The sequence below is a fragment of the Syngnathoides biaculeatus genome, chromosome 23 (genome assembly GCF_019802595.1).
Source record: "Syngnathoides biaculeatus isolate LvHL_M chromosome 23, ASM1980259v1, whole genome shotgun sequence".
Lineage (NCBI taxonomy): Eukaryota > Metazoa > Chordata > Actinopteri > Syngnathiformes > Syngnathidae > Syngnathoides > Syngnathoides biaculeatus.
In genome coordinates this window covers 5,677,780-5,701,478 of record NC_084662.1, presented here as the reverse complement: position 1 = coordinate 5,701,478, position 23,699 = coordinate 5,677,780, and the positions used below count along the sequence as shown (strand labels likewise).

The 23,699-nt window shown below is 47.4% G+C and overlaps 2 protein-coding genes across 5 annotated transcripts in view; one reads left to right on the top strand and one right to left on the bottom strand.

Annotated features, from left to right (window-relative positions):
• Nucleotides 1–21,507, top strand: part of gje1a (gap junction protein epsilon 1a) — a 31,211-nt gene extending 9,704 nt beyond the window's left edge. For 2 of the 4 annotated variants that reach the window (XM_061811927.1, XM_061811926.1), the window contains exons 2-4: nt 17,592–17,774; nt 17,924–18,121; nt 19,594–21,507. In XM_061811927.1, coding sequence (XP_061667911.1) covers nt 17,592–17,774; nt 17,924–18,121; nt 19,594–19,791 — 579 coding nt within the window. In that variant the 3' untranslated portion in view covers nt 19,792–21,507. Of the gene's footprint in view, nt 1–15,900; nt 15,997–16,540; nt 16,624–17,591; nt 17,775–17,923; nt 18,122–19,593 lie in introns of those variants that run through there. The other 2 variants (XM_061811929.1, XM_061811928.1) reach the window with 2 other exon arrangements.
• nmbr (neuromedin B receptor) lies at nt 164–15,880 on the bottom strand. Its single transcript, XM_061811931.1, has 5 exons — nt 14,569–15,880; nt 9,680–9,821; nt 8,390–8,599; nt 1,293–1,531; nt 164–863 (listed from the first exon to the last, which is right to left on the bottom strand). Exons 1-5 carry the CDS (start codon nt 14,961–14,963, stop codon nt 734–736), a joined length of 1,116 nt encoding a protein of 371 aa, XP_061667915.1. The 5' UTR covers nt 14,964–15,880; the 3' UTR covers nt 164–733.
• Nucleotides 21,508–23,699: the final 2,192 nt, after the last annotated feature.

The following is a 23,699-nucleotide window of genomic DNA, read 5'->3' as shown; positions in this document are numbered from 1 at the left end:
CGTACCAGGGCAGCACCGACTGCCGGAGAAAAACTCTTGGCCAATAAAGCTGATTCTGGGACTGGGTAGGGGCGACTGGACAGAAAGTACCCCGATTTCACAGGTGGAGGGTCGGCTTTCATTTGGGATGTCGACGCGGAAGCGGTCTCCTGGGACTGCCTCGGTCCCCCGCGCCCGGTCCGAGTCCCGGCTCGTGCCGTGCTCGTGGCTCTCGGGTCCCCGGGGAGCACAAGGATGTGGTTAGCCTGGGTGGGCGGGGACTGCGGCGGGTGTCTGGCGGTCCCGTCTCCGCACCCCTGTCGGGCCCCCCAGGCGACCCGAGTGCAGTGGAGCTGGTCTTGGGCCTTTAGTGCTCAGAGGCACTACCTGGCCAAATGGGGCGTGTTGGGTGTATGGTAGAGTGGATTAAGTTCTTGACTTCACTCTAGTCGAGACGCCATTTTCAAAGTAGTAAACCATATTTGAAAATCACCGTGCATTCAAATTCACGATTGCAAAAAGTACAGTATCTTTTTAAGAGTTCCTCAGTGATTTAATTTAGCGTGCACATAAACACACCACGCGCAGACTGACAGAGTTTGTGCACTTTTATTACAGTTGACACAGCACAGTGACATCACCAAACAAAGATGGCTGACGCCAGCGCAAGCATGAAACTCGAGTTCATTAAGTAACATTTCAGCACGCAACCAATCTGAGCCAAGCCGGCAGTCACATGACCTCATCCTCCCGGTCACACTTCCTGCCTGTTGCCCGTGGCGATGGGGGGTGTGGCCCTTTTGATGGAGGTCAGACGTATGTGGGATGTACTGTGCTGGTAGCTCGCCTGACGGTCAGGATGCACGCTGCCGCATCGCAGCTGACTAAGACACACAGCAGATACACATTTCCAGCGTTAGCGCCGTCGTGTCAGCTAACCGCCTGGTCAATTGTGTAATTATTGGTGCACGTGAGTCTGAATGCCTGTGGAAGCTTTTAGTTTTGTGTATTCAAATGGATTTGAAATTTTGTGAGGAGTCAGTTTGTCTATGAGTTTGTGTGTATATATGATTTGATTTGAATTTAGAAATCATATAATCTACAGAAAAAACAAAAATGGATATATCTGCTTTTGCATCTGAACGCTTCATATGTGTGTATCTCGCTATCTGTGTGTATGTGTGTCTATTTTCTATGTCTGGGACTACATCTGAATCTCTAGTTGTGTGTATGTGTGTGTGTGTGTGTGTGTGTGTGTGTGCACGCGTGTTAATGCGTATTGGCGCGCACAGGTGAGCTCTCGGAGTCCAAACCTGTTGAAGTGTCGTCGGAAGCTGTTGCTGAGCAGGTAGAGCGCAAACGGATTGACGCAGGACGATGAGAAGCTGAGGACGCGAGCTAGCAACGTTAGCAGCAGGTGCACTAGCGACAGGTCCACCTGCTGGTAGCGGAAGGAGCGGTAGAGGTATAGGATGTGGTTGGGGAGCCAGGAGACTGCAAACAAAGCCACAAACACCAGCACGATCTTGGCCAAGCGCTTCCTCGTCTCCATCTGCAGAGGTAGCGTTGCATTAGCCGCTAGCTTAGCAGTTTGTGCATCATCGTCGTTGCGTGAGGGGCAGAGGTTCGGGATTCGAGTCATATACCTGGACTGGAGTCAGATTTATGTCGCAACTCTTATGATTTGCGACTGACAGTTCGGCTATCGTGATGAAATCATTTTCTTAAAAAGTTACATTTTTTTTTAATGCTTCTGAGAAGATGAGAAATAAAGGCCCCTCTCAAGCTGCAAGATTGTGTGCTTGCTCTGCTGAAGACGCTGTAGACGAGCCCTTCACCTGCCGATCAGATACAGGGTTCCCTCGCTCTTTCGCGCTTCACTTTTTGCGGCTTCAGTGCTTCGCATTAATTTTCACTCATCACGCATCATCGAAGCTCCACCCAGCAACTTCTGTTCCACTCTTTCCCTTGTCCTTCCTTTCCACCATTTTCTATGCTGATGACTGTGTGCGCGATAACCTCTCGTGTTCACAATGCCGCCAAAGCGCTGTGCTGATGCGAAAGCTTCTTCTGAAGCGCCCAACAAAAAGAGGAAGATGATGACGATCAGCAAAACAGTAAAACTTATGGATATGATCAAAGACGGCAGAAGTTACACTTTTTGTGGCGCTATTATGGCGTGAATGAATCCACGGTGCGCTACATAAAATCCGTCAAACCGCTTCAATCACTTTTAATAAGGAAGTGTGAAAATGTGGTGAATCCGCAAAATAAGAGGACTGTTCGAATAGAAGCTGCGTTTGCTTTAAGCAGAGCGGATTGCAGAAAAACCGACCTGGTGACGATGATAGAGGCTGAAGAAAGTTCTGACGGACCTCAAACTGCAATGAGGGACTCTCCCCCTTCGAGGACAAGGCTTTTCAGCAAACAAAGGTTTGTTTGAAAAATTTGAAAAGCGTTTCGCCACAGAAGCGTACGACGCAATGGTATGAGCATCTACCAGTCTACAGTCTCAATTTAAGACTTAAGTCAACCCACATCTAGTATTTAATTTGTCTTACCCCTTGACATGTGGCTTTTGGCCTGCTTTACTCCCTCCTCCACGGAGAGAGGCAAGATGTTGACGACAGAATTGAGACTCGCTGTGGAGCGGCGATTTCCGACCGGTGAGGCGCGGCGCATTAGTGTGGCGTGAGAGCTCTTCTGACGTGGCGCGGGAAATGTTGTCTCTTCTGATTGGCCGTCATTGCTATTGTTTCATGTCAACATATGTGCTTGCGCCCAAAGCTCCGCAAGCTCGTTCTCCCTCTTTCTGGAGCGAGAAAGCTCGCATTATGTCATTGACAGCTTGCTGCTTGTCCACAAAAACATCAGAATGCTCACTGAGCACCTCACCACCTTTGACCTCCTGATGTCGCCGCCCACCTCACCACCTTTGACCTCAAACACATTCAACTTCCTTTTGTGCGTCAGCAGCAGGTAAGGGCCGCTAACCTGATGTTTTTTTATTTGGGATGTGGACATTGACGGTTGCCATAGGGAACAACATGCCAAAACACACACATGCACACATGGTAACGACACAACACTTCATCTCAGTTAGGAGGACAAGAGAATGTGTGTGTGTGTGTGTGTGTGTGTGTGTGGGGGGGGGGGGTGTTCCTCGGACAAGTCAACGACAAGCAGTCCAAAACCTCGTCTGGACAATTCATTGACGACTCGCTGGCATGTTTGTCAATCACGTCGTGCGGGGAGGAGGGGGAGTCTAGCTGTGGCACTTACATCCTTGACTTGAGACTTGTGTGCTCGTTTATGTGGTTGGTAGAGTCATCGTGTGTCTGAGTATTTTAATCGCAAGGGTGTTGTGAAAGTGCGTGTGTTGTGAATTTGTGTGGGTGTGAGAGTACGCATCAGTGTGTTTGTGTGAGCGTGTCTTCCTTGGGATGTAGCATTGCTGTATTCCTCATTAGGGAAAATCTTCATTTTAATTGTACTAATTTTCAACACAACATGGAATGTTTTTTTTTAATTGCAGAATTCCTCTTTGAATAAGAATAAAGGATCATAATAAATATACCCATCTACTTTACCAAGGGATAGCTGAATAAATATGCGATTACAAAGGACAATCACAATTTGCAACTTAACGGAAATATTTCATGCATAAAAGACAATAACGTGAGGCTGGAAGCAGAAACTTTTCATTTGAAAATCCCCGTTGTCAATATAGTGAATATTCAAGCAGAGCAACGCTTGATCATTGGCCAATCTGGCTCATCTAACAAGAACTGCAATTCCCATCTACAGTTTACATACATGTATGGTATTGACATTATGAGCGGCAATCTACATGATCGAGTATTATGGACAGCGTATTAAAGTAGAGACTTATAAAGTGTAGTGCAATAATGTGTTGGGTGATATACACAGTGCTGCAAGGGTACAACAAGTCAAATGTTTGTGCATGAACTGAGTTCATGGTCTGGAATCAGTGGTAATGCGTGGTGCTAGGTGCCATGGAGGGATAATGGGGCAAAGTAGAGAGGGACTTGAGTCTCCTGACCGCTTGGTGGAAGAAATTGCCTTTGAGCCTGCTCGTTTTGGCTCCAAGGCTCTGCAGTCTCCTCCCTGTTGGCAGGAGTCTGAAGAGGCAGCGGGGTGTGCTAAATGTCCAGAAGGGACGGGTGAAAGACACCGATGATCTTCTCAGCTGCTGTCAGTATGCAGCAGGATCTTGCAGCAGGATGTGACGGAGGTGCCGTACCACACAGTGATGCTGATGCACAGGACGCTCTCGATCGTCCCTCCGTAGAAGGAGACGGCGATGGGCGACGGGTCTCTCCCCCTTTTAAGTTTCCGCAGGAAGTACAGCCACTGTTAGGCAGCGCTGTGGTGTTTGTGGTCCAGGACAAGGTCTTCGGAGACGTGTACACCCAGGGGTCTACTTCAGCACCATTGATGGTTAGTTGTTGGTGCTGAGTGGTCGCTTGCTTGAACTCCGCTATGATCTCCTTCGTCTTCTCCACGTTCAGGTGGAGATTGCTGTCCTTGAACCACATCGCCAGACGGCTCACCTCCTTCCTGTTGCCTGTCTCATCGTTGGTGTTAACGACACCCACCACAGTCATGTCGACTGCACACTTGTGGGTGCGCACTAGTGGGTCGGCACAGAGTGAAGAGGAGGGGGCTCAGCACAAATCCTTCGGGGGGGGGGGGGGTTCAACACGACGGTGTTGGAAGTGTTGCTGCTGACCCGAACTACCTGGGGTCTCACACAGTTGCACAGGGAGTCCCAGGCAGTCCAGTTTGAGGATGAGCCACTGGGGCAATGACGGCATTGAACGCTGAGCTCAAGTCGATTTTCAGCACTCTGACGTGTGAGTCTTTGGTCTCCAGATGGGTGAGGGCTGCATGGGGGCAACGGAGATGGCATCATCCGTCCAGCGGTTGGACCGATATGCAAATTAGAAAGGCTCCAGCGTTGGGGGATCAGGGGAGGATTTTATGTCCTCCATGACTCCGCTCAAAGCACTTCATAATGCGCTCACATTGGAGTAGTTGCGCAAAGGGTTGTTAGTGCACAATGGAGACAAACACACTCAATAACCGTACAAAAACACCGTGTATGGAGAGAGGGGAGGTGCCGGGCATGCTCGCGCCCCCATTTGTCTTCCAGTTCCAATGATGTGATCCAGTTGCACAATATATATCCAGTAATTGATATATTGATCATTTTCAACACCCGTAAGAAATGGCGTCTTATCATGACACACCGCCTCTCCACCCACGTGCTCATGCGGTCAACTTCAAAATAAAAGCTGACTACATTGGACATGGATCCCATTTGAAAATTTTGATTTTGAGCGCAGTCCTGGCCCTTGACGACGTCCTGCTTCACCCCCGGGCGGCTGGCTCATTAGTTTTGAGAGCACTGCTCCAAAGGATACGCTAAAACATGCAGCAGAAGGTTCCAAATCTGCTGAAAATCAGTGGCAGCTTCAAATGTGATCGCAATTCAAATGTGATGAATTGTGCAACCCAACAGGAAAGAATATTGAGGTTTTATCAACTTCCTGCTTACTGGCGTCTCCCGCTGAGTGAAATGTTGTTGTTTCCTGTTTTTGTGTGGCGCTGGGGTGAAGATGACGACATCTGAAAGTTTCCCAACCGTCACATGAGAAGTCCAAGGAATAAAAAGATGAGCTGGGCCAAGACGCCTGGGAAAGGTCGCCCTCTTCTAAATATTCCTGAGGTGTTGGACTCCTCCACCTCGTAATCATCATCATCATCATCATCATGTGTGTCATACAGTCTGCATGAGTACTGTATTTAGAAACAATGTTGTGTCTGAAACGAGTACAGTGATCGAACGTTCCTGAGCTAGTTCACATTTTGTGTCAACTTTGTTCATTTTGTACCTCATCAAGGTTTCGGAGAACAAGCTGATTCTGGTCTTCCTTTCTTGAGGGTTTTTGAGCGACACACAGTTCATTGTCATTCATGATTGTCAGGTTTTGTTCACGACTTCCAGGACAAAACCCGCCTGAACGCAGTAAATAGGAGTCTCCGTGTATCGGGGGGCGCTGAACTCTGTTTTTGCTAACCGTCTTTCATGTTTACATTTGGCCGTCACGTCGCAGCAGCTCCTACGCGTGAGCTGCGTTCAGTGACACTCTGAAAATGGGAGCAAATATGTTGTTTGCCAATAGAATAGTAGATCATTGTGAAAATAAGTTGGATGGAATTTGTGTCACAAAGCTTTTGTTAAAACACGGTACAATCACACATAATTTTAATTTTTAATTTTTTAGATAAGAAGAAAAAAAAAAAATCAGTCAAAGCTGAATTGCAAACTTATCAATGTCCTTTTGTCGTTCATTCATCTCCCACTCCGCTTATCCTCACTAGGGTTGCAGGCGTGCCGGAGACTATCCCGGTTATCTTCGGGCGAGGTACACCCTGAACTCGTTACCAGCCGACCGCAGGGCACATAGAAACAAACAAAAAAAACAAAACCCATTGGGACTCACATCAACACCTACGGGCAATTTGGAGTCTCCAAAGAATGCATGTATTGGGGAAAGGGGAGAAAAGCCACGCAGGCACGGGGAGAACATGCAAACTCCACACAGGCGGGAACCAGAATTTGAACCCGGGTTCTCAGAACTCTGAAGCAGATGTGCTGACAAGTCTTTCATCCTTTTATTTGAATTCCTCATTCAGGCATGTTTTTCATATTGCTAAGATTTTAAGGTGAACGCTGCACTTGCCTGGCTATTTGGACTGAGTGGGCGGCAACAACGGGGAAATGAAATGCAGTATTTTAAGGCCGGGAGCCCGTGGGCAACATATTCATTTCTGATAAAAGTTTATTTTTGGAACGGGCAATTTATGTCATCCAAAATTTGGGCTTGTGAACTGTGAAGTGACTGGTGACCAGCTTAGAGTGTGGTCTGCCTTTCGCCCAAAGTTGGCTGAGATGGGCTCCGGCGCTCCCGTGACCCTTGTGAGGATTAGCGACTTGGAAAATGAATGGATGGATGGAAGTGAACGTCAGTATAATTCATGATTGGAACGGTGAAATGAATGGTCGAAAATGAACTTTCCCACCAGTGTGTGTGTTGGATGCCTATTCGAAATGTGAACCATCACCGCTTTTGTGGGGTTCCACAAGGTTCAATTTTAGGGCTGCTGCTCTTCCCTTTGTATTTTCAAGGGTTAGTAGTACATAGAGAATTTCTCTCTGTTTCAGATTTTTGTGCCATGAACGAAGGATGACCTTTTCTCAAAATCCCTTATATGTCTTAGAAACTTTCTTCAACATTAATATTGAGAAAACTGCAGGGACGGTGCGCATCTGGGATGGATTACTGTAATGCACTTGACTTTGGAGTCAGCCGGACCTGCCTGCAAACATCTCCAGTTAGTTCTACTAACTACTGCCACTGTTCAGCCCGAAACTGAAAGGCCGTAGACAAGAGGGAGCACATATCTCCTATTGTGCTTTCCACTCACTGGCTGCCTGGAACATTGTAGACTTCGAGAGGCTATTTTGCTTTACGTCTTTAAATGCTCTCACCCCGCCTAACCTCCCCGAGTTGCTCCATCCGTACGTACCTGCCTGGTGCTTCAGGAGATGCCGAAGTGGAAGTGGTAGCTCAGAGGCCGAAGAGCTTTTTCTATTGCGGGTCCTGAACTACGGAACGACCTGCTGGTGCACATAAAAACCTTTCCTATTGTTGTTGTCGATTCACTTGATTCATGTGGAATTTGTATCTGCGGTCAAACATGTTTTTGTGTATCTATTTATTTATTTGCGTGTGAAACGGGTGTCGAACTCAAGGCCTGGGGGTCAGATCCAGTCTGCCACGTCATTTCGTGGGAACTGCTGAACCAGCAAAAGTGAGTTTATCAGCCCTACGCTGTCTATTTAGGTGTGTATATCTTTGTCTGGACAGCTGCTGGTTGGAGTGTCGGCCTCAGAGTTCTGAGGTCCGGGGTTCGAATCCCGGCCCCGCTTGTGCAGAGTTTGCATGTCCTACCTATGCCTGCGTGCCTTTTCTCTGGGCACTCGGCTTTCCTTCCGCATCCCAAAAACGTGCATTCGTTGGAGCCTCTAAATTGTCCCGTCAGTGGGATTGTGAGTGGGACCGTTGTGTGTCTCCATGTGCCCTGCGATTGACTGGCAACCAGTTGAGGGCGCACCCCGCCTCCTGCCCAACGACAGCCGGGATAGGCTCCAGCACTCCTGCGACCTTGGTGAGGATAAGAGGGTCAGAAAACGGATGACTGGATATCTTTGTCTGTGTATTTATCGTGATGATCGTCATCATCGGCACTTAAGTGCCGCATGCAGTCTGCGTGCTGTGATGTCGCTTTCTCGGCACGCAAGAAGTGGGCGGAGTCTGACCTGTCTCTTGGTGTGCTCGCTGACCTCGCCCGGCATGTCATGCGCACTGTGCATGAGCGTACACGCAATGTGGTAGTAGTACACGGAAATGACGGTCAGCGGGACCAGGAAGTAGACCAGGAAGAGTACGACAGCGTGGACCTTGGGGTGAGTCTGATCGGACAGAGGGTACGGCACACAGTTGATGAAGGTCACGTTCTCGGTGCCCCTCTGACCCTAAGACGGGGAGAAAACAGACAAAGTACAAAATGCCTGTCGTGATTTGCATTTTGTTGATGTTTTGGACTTACTGTGTTGTGATTCGGTCGTGTCCAAGTGTGGCTTGTTGTCTAGGTTTAGGGTTAGGGTTTGCATCTGATTATTTAGCTCCGGGTTTCCGTTCACTCAGGCCGAACCTCATTTATTTATGCTCATCCTCCCCTGTCCTCCGTTTACAAATGAGTTCCTCACTTGAGAAGAACAGACGAGTGACAAGCGGAAATGTTTGGAGAAAGATGCCCACTCCTCGTTGTCCTTATTTCATGGCGTTTTCAATTAAAAGTGAGATTACGGCACGTGAAGATGAGTGGCAGGCGAGGATCGATTTGAACTATGTGAAGCACTTTGAGCTGCATCTCATTGTACGAACAGAGAGAAGGGGAAAAAAAACGTGCAACTTATTGAAATCCGATCAGTGGTCTCCTTGGCTGAATTTTCTCAAGACACGCCCACTTTAGGGTTCACGTCGTTCTAAATTCAATTTCAACATGATCAAGACTGTTACTCTTCTTCTTAACTGTGCAGAAACAAAAGATCACCTCAGTTTAGAGTCGAGGTCCGGTGACGATCCAGCTCGTACGTGCACATTTTTTATGCCACTCTCGAGGAGCTAAAACAAATCTAAATAAACGGTAATAATCTGTAAAGATGGTTAAAGGCAACTGGACTAATTTTCTTTGGAGGCAAATCCCTATTTCTGCCAACAACTAGTCCTTGTTTTTGATCCCTGTGCTTGTTGGTCTGAATACTGATCTGCGGTGCCCCAAAACACACACTACCTACATTTTCAGAACAGAAAAATCCCTTTGGACAAAAAGGTGAAATCTCTTCAACAAACAAGAAAAGTCCAGTTGCCTTGAATCGATCTTTTTGGACGACCATGACCTTGATGACTTGGAATCTACACAGACAAACATCAGTGATTCCCACATCCAGCCTAAGGAAAACCCAAGTCAAATCACATGAAATCCCACACGGTAACCAACACATCGATTTGTGTCGTGTCATCCGATCTGGTGTTCGCGACCTTACCTGCATGTGGACCACTTGGGAGAAGACTGCCTCGGGAATGGCAAGCAAAATGGACAGCAGCCAGACGGCGGCGGCCTTTAAGCAGGTCTGCAAGACTGCGCTGGATGTCTGGATGTCCATGGGCTTCACGATGGCCTTGTATCTGCCGTGCACACACACGCGCCTTCAGGTCCACATCCAACAACATTTCCTGACTCGCTGGTTTGGCTGACTTCTTTCTATCCCAAGATTTTATGCAATATTTTCTTCATGTTTGCATAGGTTTTATGCATGGATGGCCTATGCGAGTTTAACCCTCCTTATTTATCCTGCTCCGGACTGGCACTGAGTTTCGTTGGTTTGCCCCCAGAGGGAGGTCATTACTTGATCGAGAGGGAAAATCGTGATGGATTTCCTTTACATTTTGCCGTGACCCTTATGAGCATAAACGGCTTGGAAAATGACCCACCGCCCCCTTAGGAGATCACAGAAGCCTACCCAGAGCCTAGCTAACTTTTTACTGAACGTGGTGTTTTCAGGTGATTTTCCAGCAACATTCAAACCAGGTCACTTCACTTACAAGCGGCACGGCTGAATATACCTAACCGGGAAAACTTGGAGCAGGGCTTGGCATCTTCTCCAGGTATTTCCTGATGACAACAGGGTGGTTGCGTTCTGTGGACCGGACTTTTTCAGGAACTGGAACAATAGTGGCAGTTTTTGTGGAGTCGTGGCAAAGATGGAGGGAAGGAAAAAAAGTCTTTGTGTAAAAGCAGCTCGAAAAGATTAGATGGCCAAAGACCATGAAGACACTTAAAAGATGGATGAAAGCTCCTGTGAACAGTACTGGGTCCTAGTTTTTATAGATGTATAAACATATATTCAGCTTTATTTGTCAGCCTAAAATGACATCTGGTCTCCACCAGATATTTTCTGGTTCTGCGCCTGGCGAGTTCCGCCAGATGGGATGGTTCTCGGCGCGATGCAAACTGTCCACACAGGACAGACTGATTGTAAGATGTGAAGCGCAATACACAAGTGATGACACACATAGCTCAAAGTTCATGTGTTACAAAACGTAAGTTTCCACGACGACGGGGTAGAGGTCATCTAGAAAAAAACAATGGCATCAGAGACAAAGGCAAGCGTCAAGTAATGAGCGCATCTCGGTGATCCTGATGAAGATGCGGGGAGGAGCTCGTTAGGGACCTTGATGGACGAGGAACTGAAGCATCTGCAAATGACTTCCTGCCACGCGCCATCTTTTCCGCGCCCCGACAATCGGTCGACAAAACGGCTCATCGGGCGGCCGAGAGACCGGGAACACATTAACAATTTGCTGCCAATGCGTCGGACAACTCGCCAGGATTCTATGCGCTTTTTTTCCCCTTTCCTACAGAAGATCTCAGCTCAACTGTTTCCATGTGGCGTCGTCCGCTTTCATCTTGCATTTACACTACGTGTGCCACTGCATTGAGTCGGAACAGACGTGTGACGTGCAGATTAACGTCACGTGGTTTAACATGACGGACGTCACTTGTGTTGAATATTGAGCGGAGGAGTTGCAAGAGTTTTTACACTTATCGTCATCACTTGTCATCAACTTGGTTACAACAAGCGACAAGTAGTTAAAAAGAAGTTGTTCATCGCAGACCAGCCCTGTTTGGAAGCCAACATATTTTCAAGCGTGTAAATGATGATGATCTCGCCGAGCATTTACATCAAAACGGAGCATCCGCGCCGGCCCACCTGCAACGCAGCCTGGCACGTTCCGCTTTTCAGTTTTTAATGACGAAAAATGACATTCCGCCCTACCTCTTATTCATTTTGATTGATTGGAGCATTTTCATTGTCATCCCGTTAAGCATTAGCATTAAATCCCAGCGAAACGCGAGGCTCTGCGCAAACTCGACTTTTGTCGTCAGGCCATCACAAGTTTGAACCAATCCATGACCAAATTAATCCAGGACCAAAACTAAACTCAATTATGTGAGTCACCGGCAGATAGGAGCCAACGGACACACCCGTGTCACTCGAAGTGTCAACCGTTTGAGGTGCCTCACCGAGTTGTCACCGAACACGAGAGGAAACGTTCCAAAAGGCAACGTGCGCTCACATCGCCCGAGGAGAACTCGTCTGTCCCTCGTGTTCTTCGTCAGGCCTTTGTCGACTCGCTCTGGCAGCAGCGTTTGGCCCGTTAGGAGCTAAATTTGCTAATTAGAGGAATGCAGGCATCCTCGCCCTTTGATAGGACGCCGTGGGATTGGATCGTGTGATCACAAGGACACGTCAGGAACTAACGTCTCATATTCCGCCTGGCGTTGCGTGATGAAGGTCACAGTTTCTTTGGGGAGACGACGTGATTGACACTCGACACGCTGCAATTAAACCCTTGATGAAACGTTTCAATCAAGCTCCTCAATGGAAAAAAAAAACAAAAACATGAAGATGAGGAGGATTTTTATATCAGCGATTTTGTTGTATTGAGACCTCAATGAGGAACTATAGAAAAATCCTGGTCATGGTTTTCAATAGCCGATTAGAATTTTAGTGCGATGGTACTATAGCGGTTTTGCGTTCATATCTTTGAGGTTTACCGAGTTTCTACTACCGGGGTCCAAAACCTATGGCTCCCGAGCCAGATCTGGCTCTTTTGAGGACTGCATGTGGCTGGCTGAGTTGTGAAAGTCAACCGGGTAGTGACTTGAAATGGGGAATTCCGTGACGCCAGAGTGGCAGCGATGGACGCTGTTTTAGCCCTTTCAGTTCGAGCCAGAGTGTGATCGTGAACGTGAGGGGAGAGAGAGGAAGAAACGAGAAATCAGGATGAAGATGTTAAGTACCAAGAAACTCCGCTCGGTCATTTGTCGATACGGCTTGCCAAAGAGAGCAACAGCCCTTTAAAAGGTCTCCGTTTCCTTTCTGCCACTTGTTTCTTCTGCCTGATGTTATAAATGTATTCAGTAATAATTGCGAGTCAAGTTCCAGGCATGGCCATATTTCACTATTTTTCACGGCTAACTCTGGGTCCGGGAGTGATGGTTTGTCTGCAACGGCTGCTCCTGCTCAGGTTGGCCAATCAAGGTAGTCGGCACTGCGTTGGATTTAAGCCCTCATATGCACCCCGACGCACCGCTGAGCCCTCCCGCGAACAAGTGCAAATCTTTCAGCAGCTCTTAGCCACATCCTCAACTTGATCACTTTGGGAAAGCAATGAATTCTTATCTCCTTTTTTTTGCATTGCGTCCCACCCCAAAGTAGGGCAGTATGGCATTTTAATTTTTTTTCCGCTTAGCTCCGCATAGAGCGCCAACGCCATTTTGCAACAGCCGTTCTACATAATCACATGGTGGCGACAGTGTATCAAATTATGGTCCAAACCAGGGGTGCTCAATGCGTCGATCGCGAGGCAGTCTTGGTCGATCGCAGGATGGCGTGCCAAAAAACAAAAAACGTCAGCAATTGTGCACCGCTGATGCAGTCTCTTCGCAGATATTCTGCGTTGCGCGCAAAAAAAATAAAAAAAGAAACCCAATGCAAATTGAAAGTAGAACATCCAGCTATTCGGTTTGTGATTCAATGAGTGAGGGTTGACTGGTTGGTACATCCAATGGCACAATTAACATATGTACTATCAAAAATGAAAACAACAAGCCACTGGTTTCTTTTAGGCAGCACACGGGACTTTCTCTAGCAATGACCGCTGCTCCGCCACACTCTTTTTCCTCGTTTACCTTACCCCACCCCCCACCCCCCACGCTCTTATATAATAATCATAATTACAAAAGTTACAGTACATATGCGGCCCATCAATGTGTTTTATAATGATAGCGTTCGCCACCGCTGCTTTGGTTAGCAACACAGTCTGGGCAAAGTAGAACAAAGACGAGCTAGACATGCCGCTTATGTTTAACTTTTGATATTATTGGGGAAAGTTAAAAAAGAAATGCTGTTTTTAATTTGAAGATGCAATGATTGTCGGAGTATGTGAATAATTGAAGAAAAGTGGTTAAACTGGATGAGATTTTCTCTTTTCCGAGTGGGAAATGTCTGGTCTCAAGCCAAAGTAGAAAGTGCAGGAAGAGATGGTGTCGTTTTCAAATTCCACCTTGGCACAGCCTGATCCAGGATGAGCACAAAAAGCTAATTCAGTATTTTAAATATAGGAGGCAACATAACATTAACCTTTAAACAGTTGTGGAGCATCATCATCATCATCATCAACCCCCCCCCCCCCCCCAACCCCTGTCGTCAGTAGCTCGCGAGAGGCTGGTTGCTTCAAAAGTAGACCTTAGGGTAAAAAAAAAAAGTCTGGGCACCCCTGGTCTAAACAAAATCATTTTTGAACTTTTAGGAATACTTGACTCCTATATCACATTGTATTGCAGTTGTAAAATGAAATCAACTCCTTCGGGGATTCTGCTATTCTGCTGCGTGTTCTGGTAAAACCCTGCTTGACAGGTGATTTATCAATTCATCTACCTTCTACAGTGCTTGTCCTCACTCGGGTGCTGCAGCCCACCCCAGCCGAGGCGGGTACGCAGAGGATTTATTTTGGTCTCCTTGTGTGTGCGCGCGTGTGCGTATACCGGATACAACAGTAACAGTTGTGTTGAGTTTTGTACGTGTCAATGTATAAATACAAATATACCAAAATGCATTTCCACCTGATGATCACGGTGATCGTGGTCCGTCAGCATCACGTGAACGACAGGGTGATGATGATGATCGTCGACGATGACATTATTATTTTTACCAGCGTATGTTTACCCACGTGGGTGTGGCTTGACGAGTACTTTTGAGCTGCACGCCACGCTGCGAAAAGTGCTTTACAATGAAAGTTTGCTGAGATTTTTCGGAGCAAATCGAAGCTTACGCGCAGGAGAGCCCGACGACGAGCGCGGCCGTACCTGTCGGCGCTGAGCGCCGTCAGCGTGAAGACGGACACGCCGACGGAGGTGAGCTGCACTGCGGGCAGCAGCTTGCACGCGGCCTCGCCGAGCATCCAGTCGTCGGAAAAGAAGCGGAAGGCGTCGACCGGCACGCAGGTGACGAGCAGCAGCAGGTCGCCCGCCGCCAGGCTGCTGATGAAGATGTTGGGCACGCTCCTCAGGGCGCCGGTGCTCACGAAGATCTTCAGCAGCGTCACGTTGCCCAGCGCGCCCACCAGCACGATCAGCGCGTACGCCGTGGTCATGACGCCGCGCACCGCCGCGTGCGCGCTCCACTCCCCGCTGCCGGGCTCCTCGCTCGAATTGGCTCCAGTAGCCTCGGCCCCGAGCTTGTTCAGGATGTCGTCGTCCATGTAGACCGCAGCAAGTGCCGGCGCGTAAAAGCTCGAGACGTGCGTGAGCCGAGGAAGACTCCTTCAGTGGCTCTGACGCGCGAGCGTGCACGCACACCCACACCACAGAGAGAAAGGAAGCCGCTTCGATCTTCGTCACTCAACTCGTTTGCTCCCATCCTAATTCTCATTTTAAACCCGCCTCATCAACAATCACCCTCACGCAATCTTCTCATTTATTTTGCTTTGTCTGTTAGGGATTACGTCATCATCGTCATTATCATCTACATCAGCACCACCACCAAGTCAAGCGGGGAGTGTACATTTAAAAATGTCTTCAAATGTCAAAAATTTGTCTTCATCGCTACACAGGTAATGTGTGACCAAACCTGGAAAAAGTGGATGAGCTAACTCCTTGTATACGCCACGCTAATGAGCAGACTACACTTAGTTGACATGATTGTTTCCTACAATGCAAATCAACCTATGCCAGCCTCTTGCGATCTTCGTGGGGGTGCACGCGCGCATTGCTGCGACTGACAAACCAAAAGAGAGACCGTAAATAGGAGGCCAGCTGGGTAGAACGCGCCTCGACGTATCTGCCACACGGAATCAAGCGACGAGATGGACGATAGACTGACTTTTTTTTTTTTTTTTTTTTTGACACGCCGTCACACGATTAACCAAAACTGCCGATCGCGATCGACACATTGAGCACCCCTGTGCTGGTACGTCTAGTTTTCATTAGGAAAGGCGCTGACAATGATCTTATTCAGTAATGGATGTTCATGTTCAAGAGCCATGTTAGGGATTATGTCACAACACAGAATGAACCAACTTCAAGTTCAGAAACAGAAAAACTCTGCACTTTGTTTTCCTTGAGGATGCATTTGGGATTAGGCTTTGTAGTTAGGGTAAAAGTGAAAAATGTGACACATCCAAGTGAATTCTTTTCCAGAATGAGAGGAGGATGCTATTGATGTGTCAGAGATTGAAGCCGGCATCAGGTCCGGGTGGACATGGGCCTGGCTCAAGTTGAAACCCAAAACAAAAGGTCAAATTTCATTTTCATCTTCAATTTGTATATAAACATGTACTTGAATAGTGTCGAGTTATTCCACATTTCTGTGAAACCTAACATCCGCCATTCACGCATAATGTTTTTTGGGGTGGGGTCGCCTTTTCCACACCTTCGGTGTTTGTATGTGTGTTGTTAAAAGCAGAGATGGGGGGGGGGTGGGGGGGGGGTGTTTGTCACTGGCCGAAGTGCGTGTGCCGTGTGAGTGCTTTGTGTCCCATCAATGTGGTCACGTGACAATCTGAAAGGGTTTTGTCAATTGCCATCGCCTAAGTGACGCACGCAGGAAGCTATGTGTTTGGACCGTCAAAGTAAGAGCGCCACAGGAGGTGCCGCGTGTTGCATAAACGTTTGCATGACTTTTCAAAGGCGGAGTTTTGTGAACGGCGCGGTGGTTAGTCGCCACACGGGCCAGGTGCCTTTCGAGCCGCTGGCAGCGAGTGGCGGTCCGGGCGATTGTGAAAGGGCCCACAGGAAGTGGGCACGAAGCAGCGCTGTAACTTGACCCCGGCCTCCAGTGCGTCCCGGGACCGGCATGCGTTTAGGACCTGTGAGTGGAAAAAAGAGGGGGGAATGAACAACACGCCGCCAGGATTACGGTTGGTGTGTGGACTTGACTTTTCTTTGCTACTAAACGTAGTTTTGCTTTGCTTCACGGGGACGTCTTTGTTTGGCATTTGGGACACCGGCAGCTCCGTCAATGCTCTTCCAGAAGTATTTGCAGTGCAGGGTGTGTTGTCATCACTTTCTGACTTTTGTGTTTTTCTCTCACTATTCTATCCGCTGACCGGTGTGTCAACTCATCACGCACATGAATATAAATCCCGACTCTATATGGCATTGAGCATCAATTTGTTGCGAGCCGAGGAGGACCGAGGTAACGGGCGCCCCGAGAAGACGACGTTGGGGCAGAAAAAGGCTAGCTTTGTGTCTTTGTAGCATGTTTGTGGCGAGTGTGAGTGTTGGAGGTTGTGGTTTTCGCTGACAGAGTCCTGTAGGGATTAGAATGCAGGGAGCAGCCGGCCTGCGGGGCCATTGTTGGCCTCTCTGTGTCTACTGAGCGAGTCAATTGATGCAAAGATAAAAGGCCAAAAAATATGCATTGACACGGGCTTTGGGGACGAGCAGGCAGAGGGCGGTTGTGTCGCTGGTGCCATGTGGGCCCACAAGCGCCCTGAACGCAGACCGACGGCCCAAACATGTCCTTAAACTACATCAAGAACTTCTACGAGGGATGCGTAAGTCACACCAGCAATCTTCTCAGGTGCTCGTTCGGCGGGCGTCACTCTAGCCCATTGTGGAGCGAGAGTTGGGGGGGGGGTGAAACGAGGAAGCTGAGGAGATTGGGGGTGCACACGGAGTTGATGGAGGCTTTTTGTGGCAGGCTGAAAGGCTTTCAGCCTTCGGCCGAGGGCCTCGGTGATTCATGTGGCTGACAAAAGAAGCATTCACTTAGCCTCCACCTCAATCTGTTTTGTCTGTCAGTCAGTCTGTCTGTCTGTCTGTCTGTGCGCACACATGCTGTCAGTGCCGCCTCACTCGTGTGTACCGTACGCGTTTGTGTGTTCCAGCTCAGGCCTCCGACGGTGATCGGCCAGTTCCACACCTTGTTCTTCGGCTCGGTGCGGATGTTCTTCCTTGGAGTTCTGGGCTTTGCTGTGTACGGAAATGAAGCGCTGCACTTCAGTTGCGACCCAGATCGCAGAGAACTCAACCTGTACTGCTACAACCAGTTCAGACCCATAACGCCTCAGGTACAAAGCACCTCACGCTCAGACTCATTTTCTGACAGACAACATACAAGAAACTAGCTCCATAAAGGACCTCTTTTCATAAAGGTGTCCATCTGTTTTGTCTTATTTTTAAATGAGGACGTTACACTTATGTGTCGACCATCTTGCAGGTGTTCTGGGCGTTGCAGCTGGTCACAGTGTTGGTTCCGGGGGCTGTGTTTCATCTCTACGCTGCCTGCAAGAACATCGACCAGGAGGAGATCCTGGAGCGACCTATCTACACCGTCTTCTATATCATCTCCGTTCTCTTGCGCATCATTTTGGAAGTAATCGCCTTCTGGCTGCAGAGTCATCTCTTTGGTTTCCAGGTCTGAGGATTTTCAAAATAAGCCTTGGTCGTAGTCAATCTGCTCGTGTTTGGATGGCGGATCGGTTCAGGACCTTCTCGTTGAGCCCCGTGAATCTGATTTTGTGGGATGATGCTCAGCTTGTGATCATTTTAGGAATCAAAAGGAGATGGAATTCATTTCCCACAGAATGTTTCCAACAATGTCTTCGATCTACTTCCATTGCATGTTCCACTCAACGCCCTGAAAACAGGCACACTTCCGTTTGCTCAACACCTGAAACAAGATGCACGTAAACAACCAGACGCCAAACCTGGCGGACAACCCGTGGATATAGCGATGATATTAAACAAGCTGGGATGGGAAAACGTAGGTCAGGACGTTTTTGCCATATTCTCAGTATCCTGGTCATGGTTATCAAAATAGTTCCTTCATACCCAAATACCACTAGATGGCGGCAAAGTAACATGTTTATGGCTTTGGCTTGAGCTCCAAAAAAAAAAAAAAAAAAAAAGATTCCAAAAGAAATCCCCAAATAGGCCAAATCGGGATCATTGATGGGGTTGACCCAATTGATTTTTATTTTGTGCCCTCAATGAATATTTGATGGCCAAACATTTTCCCTATGTGGGGGCCATGCCGATAAAAGCATAGGCAAGATGTTGTTTAAATGGCCCCACGAGACCTGGTGATGGGATGGTTGCCGCTCCTCTCTTCTAGCAGATGATGGAACGGTCCACGTGGGTATTCAGCATGTATCTTTCAAGACTCGCATCTTCAGAAAGTAGCCTTCAAGACCCGCGTCTTAAAAGCAAGTAGCCTTCAGGACATGCGTCTTCAGCATGTAGACTGTAGGACCTGCATCTTCAGCATGTAGACTGTAGGAAATGCGTCTTCAGCACGTATCCTTCAGGACCCACGTCTTCACCTGTGTTTTCAGCATGTATCCTCCAAGACCTGGTTCTTCAGCAAGAAGCCTTCAATTCCCATGTCTTCAACACGTTGTCTTCAAGACCTGCGTCTTCAGCATGTATCCCTCAGGACCCACGTCTTCACCTGCGTATTCAACATGTATCCTCCAAGACCTGCGTCTTCGGCATGTAGCCTTCAAGACCTGTGTCTTGTCAGCATATAGTCTCCAGGACCTGCGTTTTCAGCATGTAGACTTTCCGTCCTATACTCCTGTCCTCTGCTTCGGGAAGTCTGAGCAGACATGCAGAGAGAATGTAACCTTGTCCGTCGCTGGCCCCACAGACCTGCCTCTGCACAGCGAATGTGAAGTGTCCCTTTTTCAAATTCGTCTTTCAACTAATTTCTATTGTTTAGCTTTCAACTCGGCAGTTGAGCCGACTTCAAAACGTTTCACCTTTAATCCAAAAAGCCCCCAAACTAGAGAATCCATTTGAAGTAAAGGCGAAAGGTGTTCAACAAATGTTCCCATTTTCTCGATTCAAACTGTGTGGATCTTCTTTCTTTACTGGTTTGTCTTTCAGGTCCACCCGCTATACATGTGTGACGCCAGCGCGTTGGAGAAGACCTTCAATGTGACCAAGTGCATGGTGCCAGAACACTTTGAGAAGACCATCTTCCTGAGCGCCATGTACACCTTCACCGTCATCACCATCCTCCTCTGCATCGCCGAGATCTTTGAGATCCTCTGCAGACGACTCGGCTATCTCAACAACCAATGACCCCTCCGGCGCACGGACACACACCGTCACCACTGCCGCATCCCTACAGCTTTGTTTCTTGTCAACCTCTTGGTTAGCGACTGCCGGACTTGTGCGGAACAGGACGCTAACACAAGGGTGCCACGTGCAAGTGTGAAATAGTCCAGCGTTCCCGGTGGGAGGTCATCCCACAGGACTGCCGGAAGTACAGGAAGGACGTGTTGTCAGGGTGCAAGGACGTTGACGATGAGCCGCCTGGTCATCCGCGGGGAAGCGTCTTGGCTCCGGACTGCAGGTGCATCCTTCCTCGCAACTTTGTGCGTGCGTGGCCGCCTCCGGCCCATCGTGACCTTTCCCGCATCGACTGGACTACCCTTGTAGATAAGAAACGTGTCTCCAAAAAAAGGACTGTGATGACTTTCAAGGATTTCAAGTAGGAAGAAAAGGTCTCCTTACATTCAGATAGCTTGTCTTGAAGCATTGTTTACTTTCAAGTCAGAATGGATTGGTCACATTTGTTTGGAACGATTCAAAAAGAGAAGCTCGTGTTGAATAATTGGCTCGTCGGAGGAGATACGTCAAAGGTGGTCCGAGCTTATGGAGAAAAATCAACAAGTAGCTTTTAGTGAACAACATCACATGTTCCCATTTTTAGACTTTTGGTCTCATTTAGAATGTCATCAAATTATTGCCTTATTGTCCATGTTGACACTTCACAAAATGCTGTTTTTATTTTCTTAATCAGACATCCATCCAACTTTTGTTGTGAAGGTTTCATCTGTTCTTCATCTCAGGTACAATCTTGCATGAGCAAACAAAAGGCGGATCACTGTGAATTCTCTGAAAGGGGAGTCCAAGGTACTGCTGTGTTTTCTCATGCATGTAAGTGGATGCTTGTAGGATTTACTTCCTGTTCAGCAAAACACGCTTATTAGAGGACATGTTGACACCTGTGGAACCGGGAAATTGTTAACTCTATGAAGCTCCAAACAGAAATCATTACGTGTTTCCATTTGAAACAGTCCCAATCCAGGATGAGATTTTGTGTCTGGAACATTTTCAACATCATCATGAGTAGCAGCTTCTGGTCACTTGTTCACAAAACCTTGACTGTAACCTCTCTGGTGCTAAGCTATTAGCAATTATTTGTGGTCATTTTGCACACATTTGTGTTGCTGGCAGGTGGTAAACAACGTCATCCTCAATTTACTGATGTCATACCTCTAGGTCATTGCTAGCAGCTCGTGAGCTGGCTGCCAAAAAGCTACAAAGATCATCACGCGGCACAAACATGGCGACTACTACCTCAGCAACCGAGTCAACATGGAGATACCATTAATGTGCTAATGTAGCCAGCAGCTAGCCCAGCACCTGCAACCTTTGACATGCTAAATTGGACAGCGGCTAGCCTAATAGCGAATTAGCTTCAAAATGCTAAAGTAGCTAGCCCAGCAGCTTCAATATGTTAATAAATTATTTCAGTTCATTGTGACACATTTATAGACGTGTGGAATGAGTGGCTGACTTCATACATTTCAAATAAATCTGCATTTTTCATATTTTGGACTTCTTTTCAACATCTACATATGTAAAAACTAATTCAGTTTTGTTTTTTTTAACCGTTGATGCTTGTTTGCGTTTTAAGTCCTTCAGTGTGTGCAAAGTAAATGTTGTTTGTCGAGAAAAAGAGGCAAATATTCCAAGAACACACTTAAATAAAAAGTATGTTTCACTTCATTTTTGGCCAAGTTGAAAATGTCAAGTCTGTATTGATTGATTGTCTGGATTTTTTTTCCCCCCCCCGTATTTTTGGAGGTGGGGGAGTGGAGGTCGTTCATGTTCTTGAATGACTCAACGGTGGTGTCTTACCCACCTGTCGTCACATTCCTAACAGCTAAATACAGCCGTCAATCAATCAAAAGCTTTTCAACAGAAAACTTTGACAAAAATGTAGGTACTCTAGCTCTAGATAAAAAGATGATCTCTCTAAATATAGCCTTCCAAAAAGAACATTTCTTGCCTTTTTATTCATTTGATTTCAATTCCATGGAAAAATTCTACAAATAAAAAATTTACCTGATGTAGAAATCACCCATTGTCTGTGGCTCAAACAACACCAACAGAGTCCATCCATTTTCTGACCCGTTTATCCTCACAAGGATTGCGGGAGTGCTGGAGCCAATCCCAGCTGCCATCGGGCTGGAGGCGGGGCACACCCTGAACTGGTTGCCAGCCAATCGCAGGGCACATGGGACCAGACAACAGTGGCACTCACAATCACACCTATGGGCAATTTAGAGTCTCCAATGAATGCAAGCATGTTTTGGGGATATCAGAGGAAAGCGGAGTGCCTGGAGAAAAGCCACGCAGGTACGGGGAGAACCTACAAATTCCACACAGCCGGAGCCGGGATTTCAACCCCGGTACTCAGACCTGTGAGGCTAACGCTCTACAGCTGCTCCGCTGTGCCGCCCACACCAACAGAGTATATTTTACAATCAAATAGCTCCTTGGAAAGTAAGGGTTATACCAGATCTACCCCAGCAGCCATGACAGCATTATCTATATTCCTGGCATTGTCAGTTGTCACTAATATACTGTAGTTAAAGGTACATTACTTCTCAATAAATGAAAGTAGTTACATTTAGTTTGGTAGCGATCAAATGGTAGAGAGAATGGGGATAGAGATCCTCTTCACACCCTCAGTGAAGTATATCTATTTTTTTTAAACATACAATTGAAGGCCAAATTTTGCAGTTTTACACTGCAAAAACACAACCCTAACCCTAACCCTCTTTTGAAGACCCATTTGCTCCCGTGTCATGCGGCGGGAGCTTTTGAAACAGTTCCTGGGGAACTTCTTGTATTTAGCTTTATCCAGCCATGTTTATTTTCGGTTCGGAAAATAACGGTCGCGCTCGCGCTCTCCTCTGCTTCACACCTCTTTATTAACGATCCCGAGAACGGAACATAACAGGTGAACAATACAGGTAACGTTGTGGTCAGCGTAACACCGCCCTCTTCTGGACACAACGAGTAAGGGCGCACTCAACACTATGACATTGAAGACAAGTTCGAGCTTCCTGGCTGATGTCTCGAGATGTTGCCTTGATCTCTCCATGTAAGGTTCTTTCTTGACGATGCAATCCATTTTATGAAGCGCTCCAGTTCCTGCCGCTGCACAACCGCCTCACAACACGATGCTGCTAATTCTACAAGCTTTCCTCCTTTAACATTGTGCTCATTATGTCCAAAAAGCTCCACTTCACTTTCATTAGCCCGCAGGACATGTTTCATTAAAAAAAAAAAAAAAAAGTCCAAATGATGACACCGTTCAAATGTTTTTACATGTTCAATAGACAATAAAGTCATATTTGTGAAATAGGTCATTTTTGAGGCTGAACGATATAAAATGGTTCGCACATTTGGCTCACAGTACTGAGGAACCGGATTCAAATCTGGCCTCGAATGTGTGGTGTTTGCATGTTCTCCCCGTGCCTCTGTGGGTTTTGTCCGGGTACTCCGGTTTCCTCCCACATCCCTACAGCGTGCATGATGGATTTATTGAAGACTATAAATTGCCCGAGGTGTGAACGTGAGCACCTCCGGGAGTCTCTTTGTATGCTCCCTGTGATTTATTTATGTATTCATTCATTTAAACATAACCAACCTGGGTACAAATTGGGCAGGTATGTTGCAAGTTTAAAACTTTGAAACTTTGATTTGATTCCAACAATGAACAGCGGGGTGTCAAATAATAATAATAATAATAATAATAATAATAATAATAGGCTGCACGGTGAATCAGCTGTAAAGCGTTGGCCTCACAGTTCTGAGGTCTCGGGTTCAATCCCGGACCCACCTCTGTGGAGTTTGCATGTTCTCCCGGTGCCTGCGTGGCTTATCTCTGGGCACTCCTCTTTACTCCC

Bases quoted from the DNA above. Each gene is read 5' to 3' on its own strand.
- nmbr (XM_061811931.1), bottom strand. From the start codon at position 14,963: ATGGACGACGACATCCTGAACAAGCTCGGGGCCGAGGCTACTGGAGCC. The intron at 9,822-14,568 runs GTACGGCCGCGC...TGTGCACGGCAG, and splicing joins ACGGCGCTCAGCGCCGACAG to ATACAAGGCCATCGTGAAGC. The intron at 1,532-8,389 runs GTCAGACTCCGC...CTACCTCTGCAG, and splicing joins GCGAGCACACCAAGAGACAG to ATGGAGACGAGGAAGCGCTT.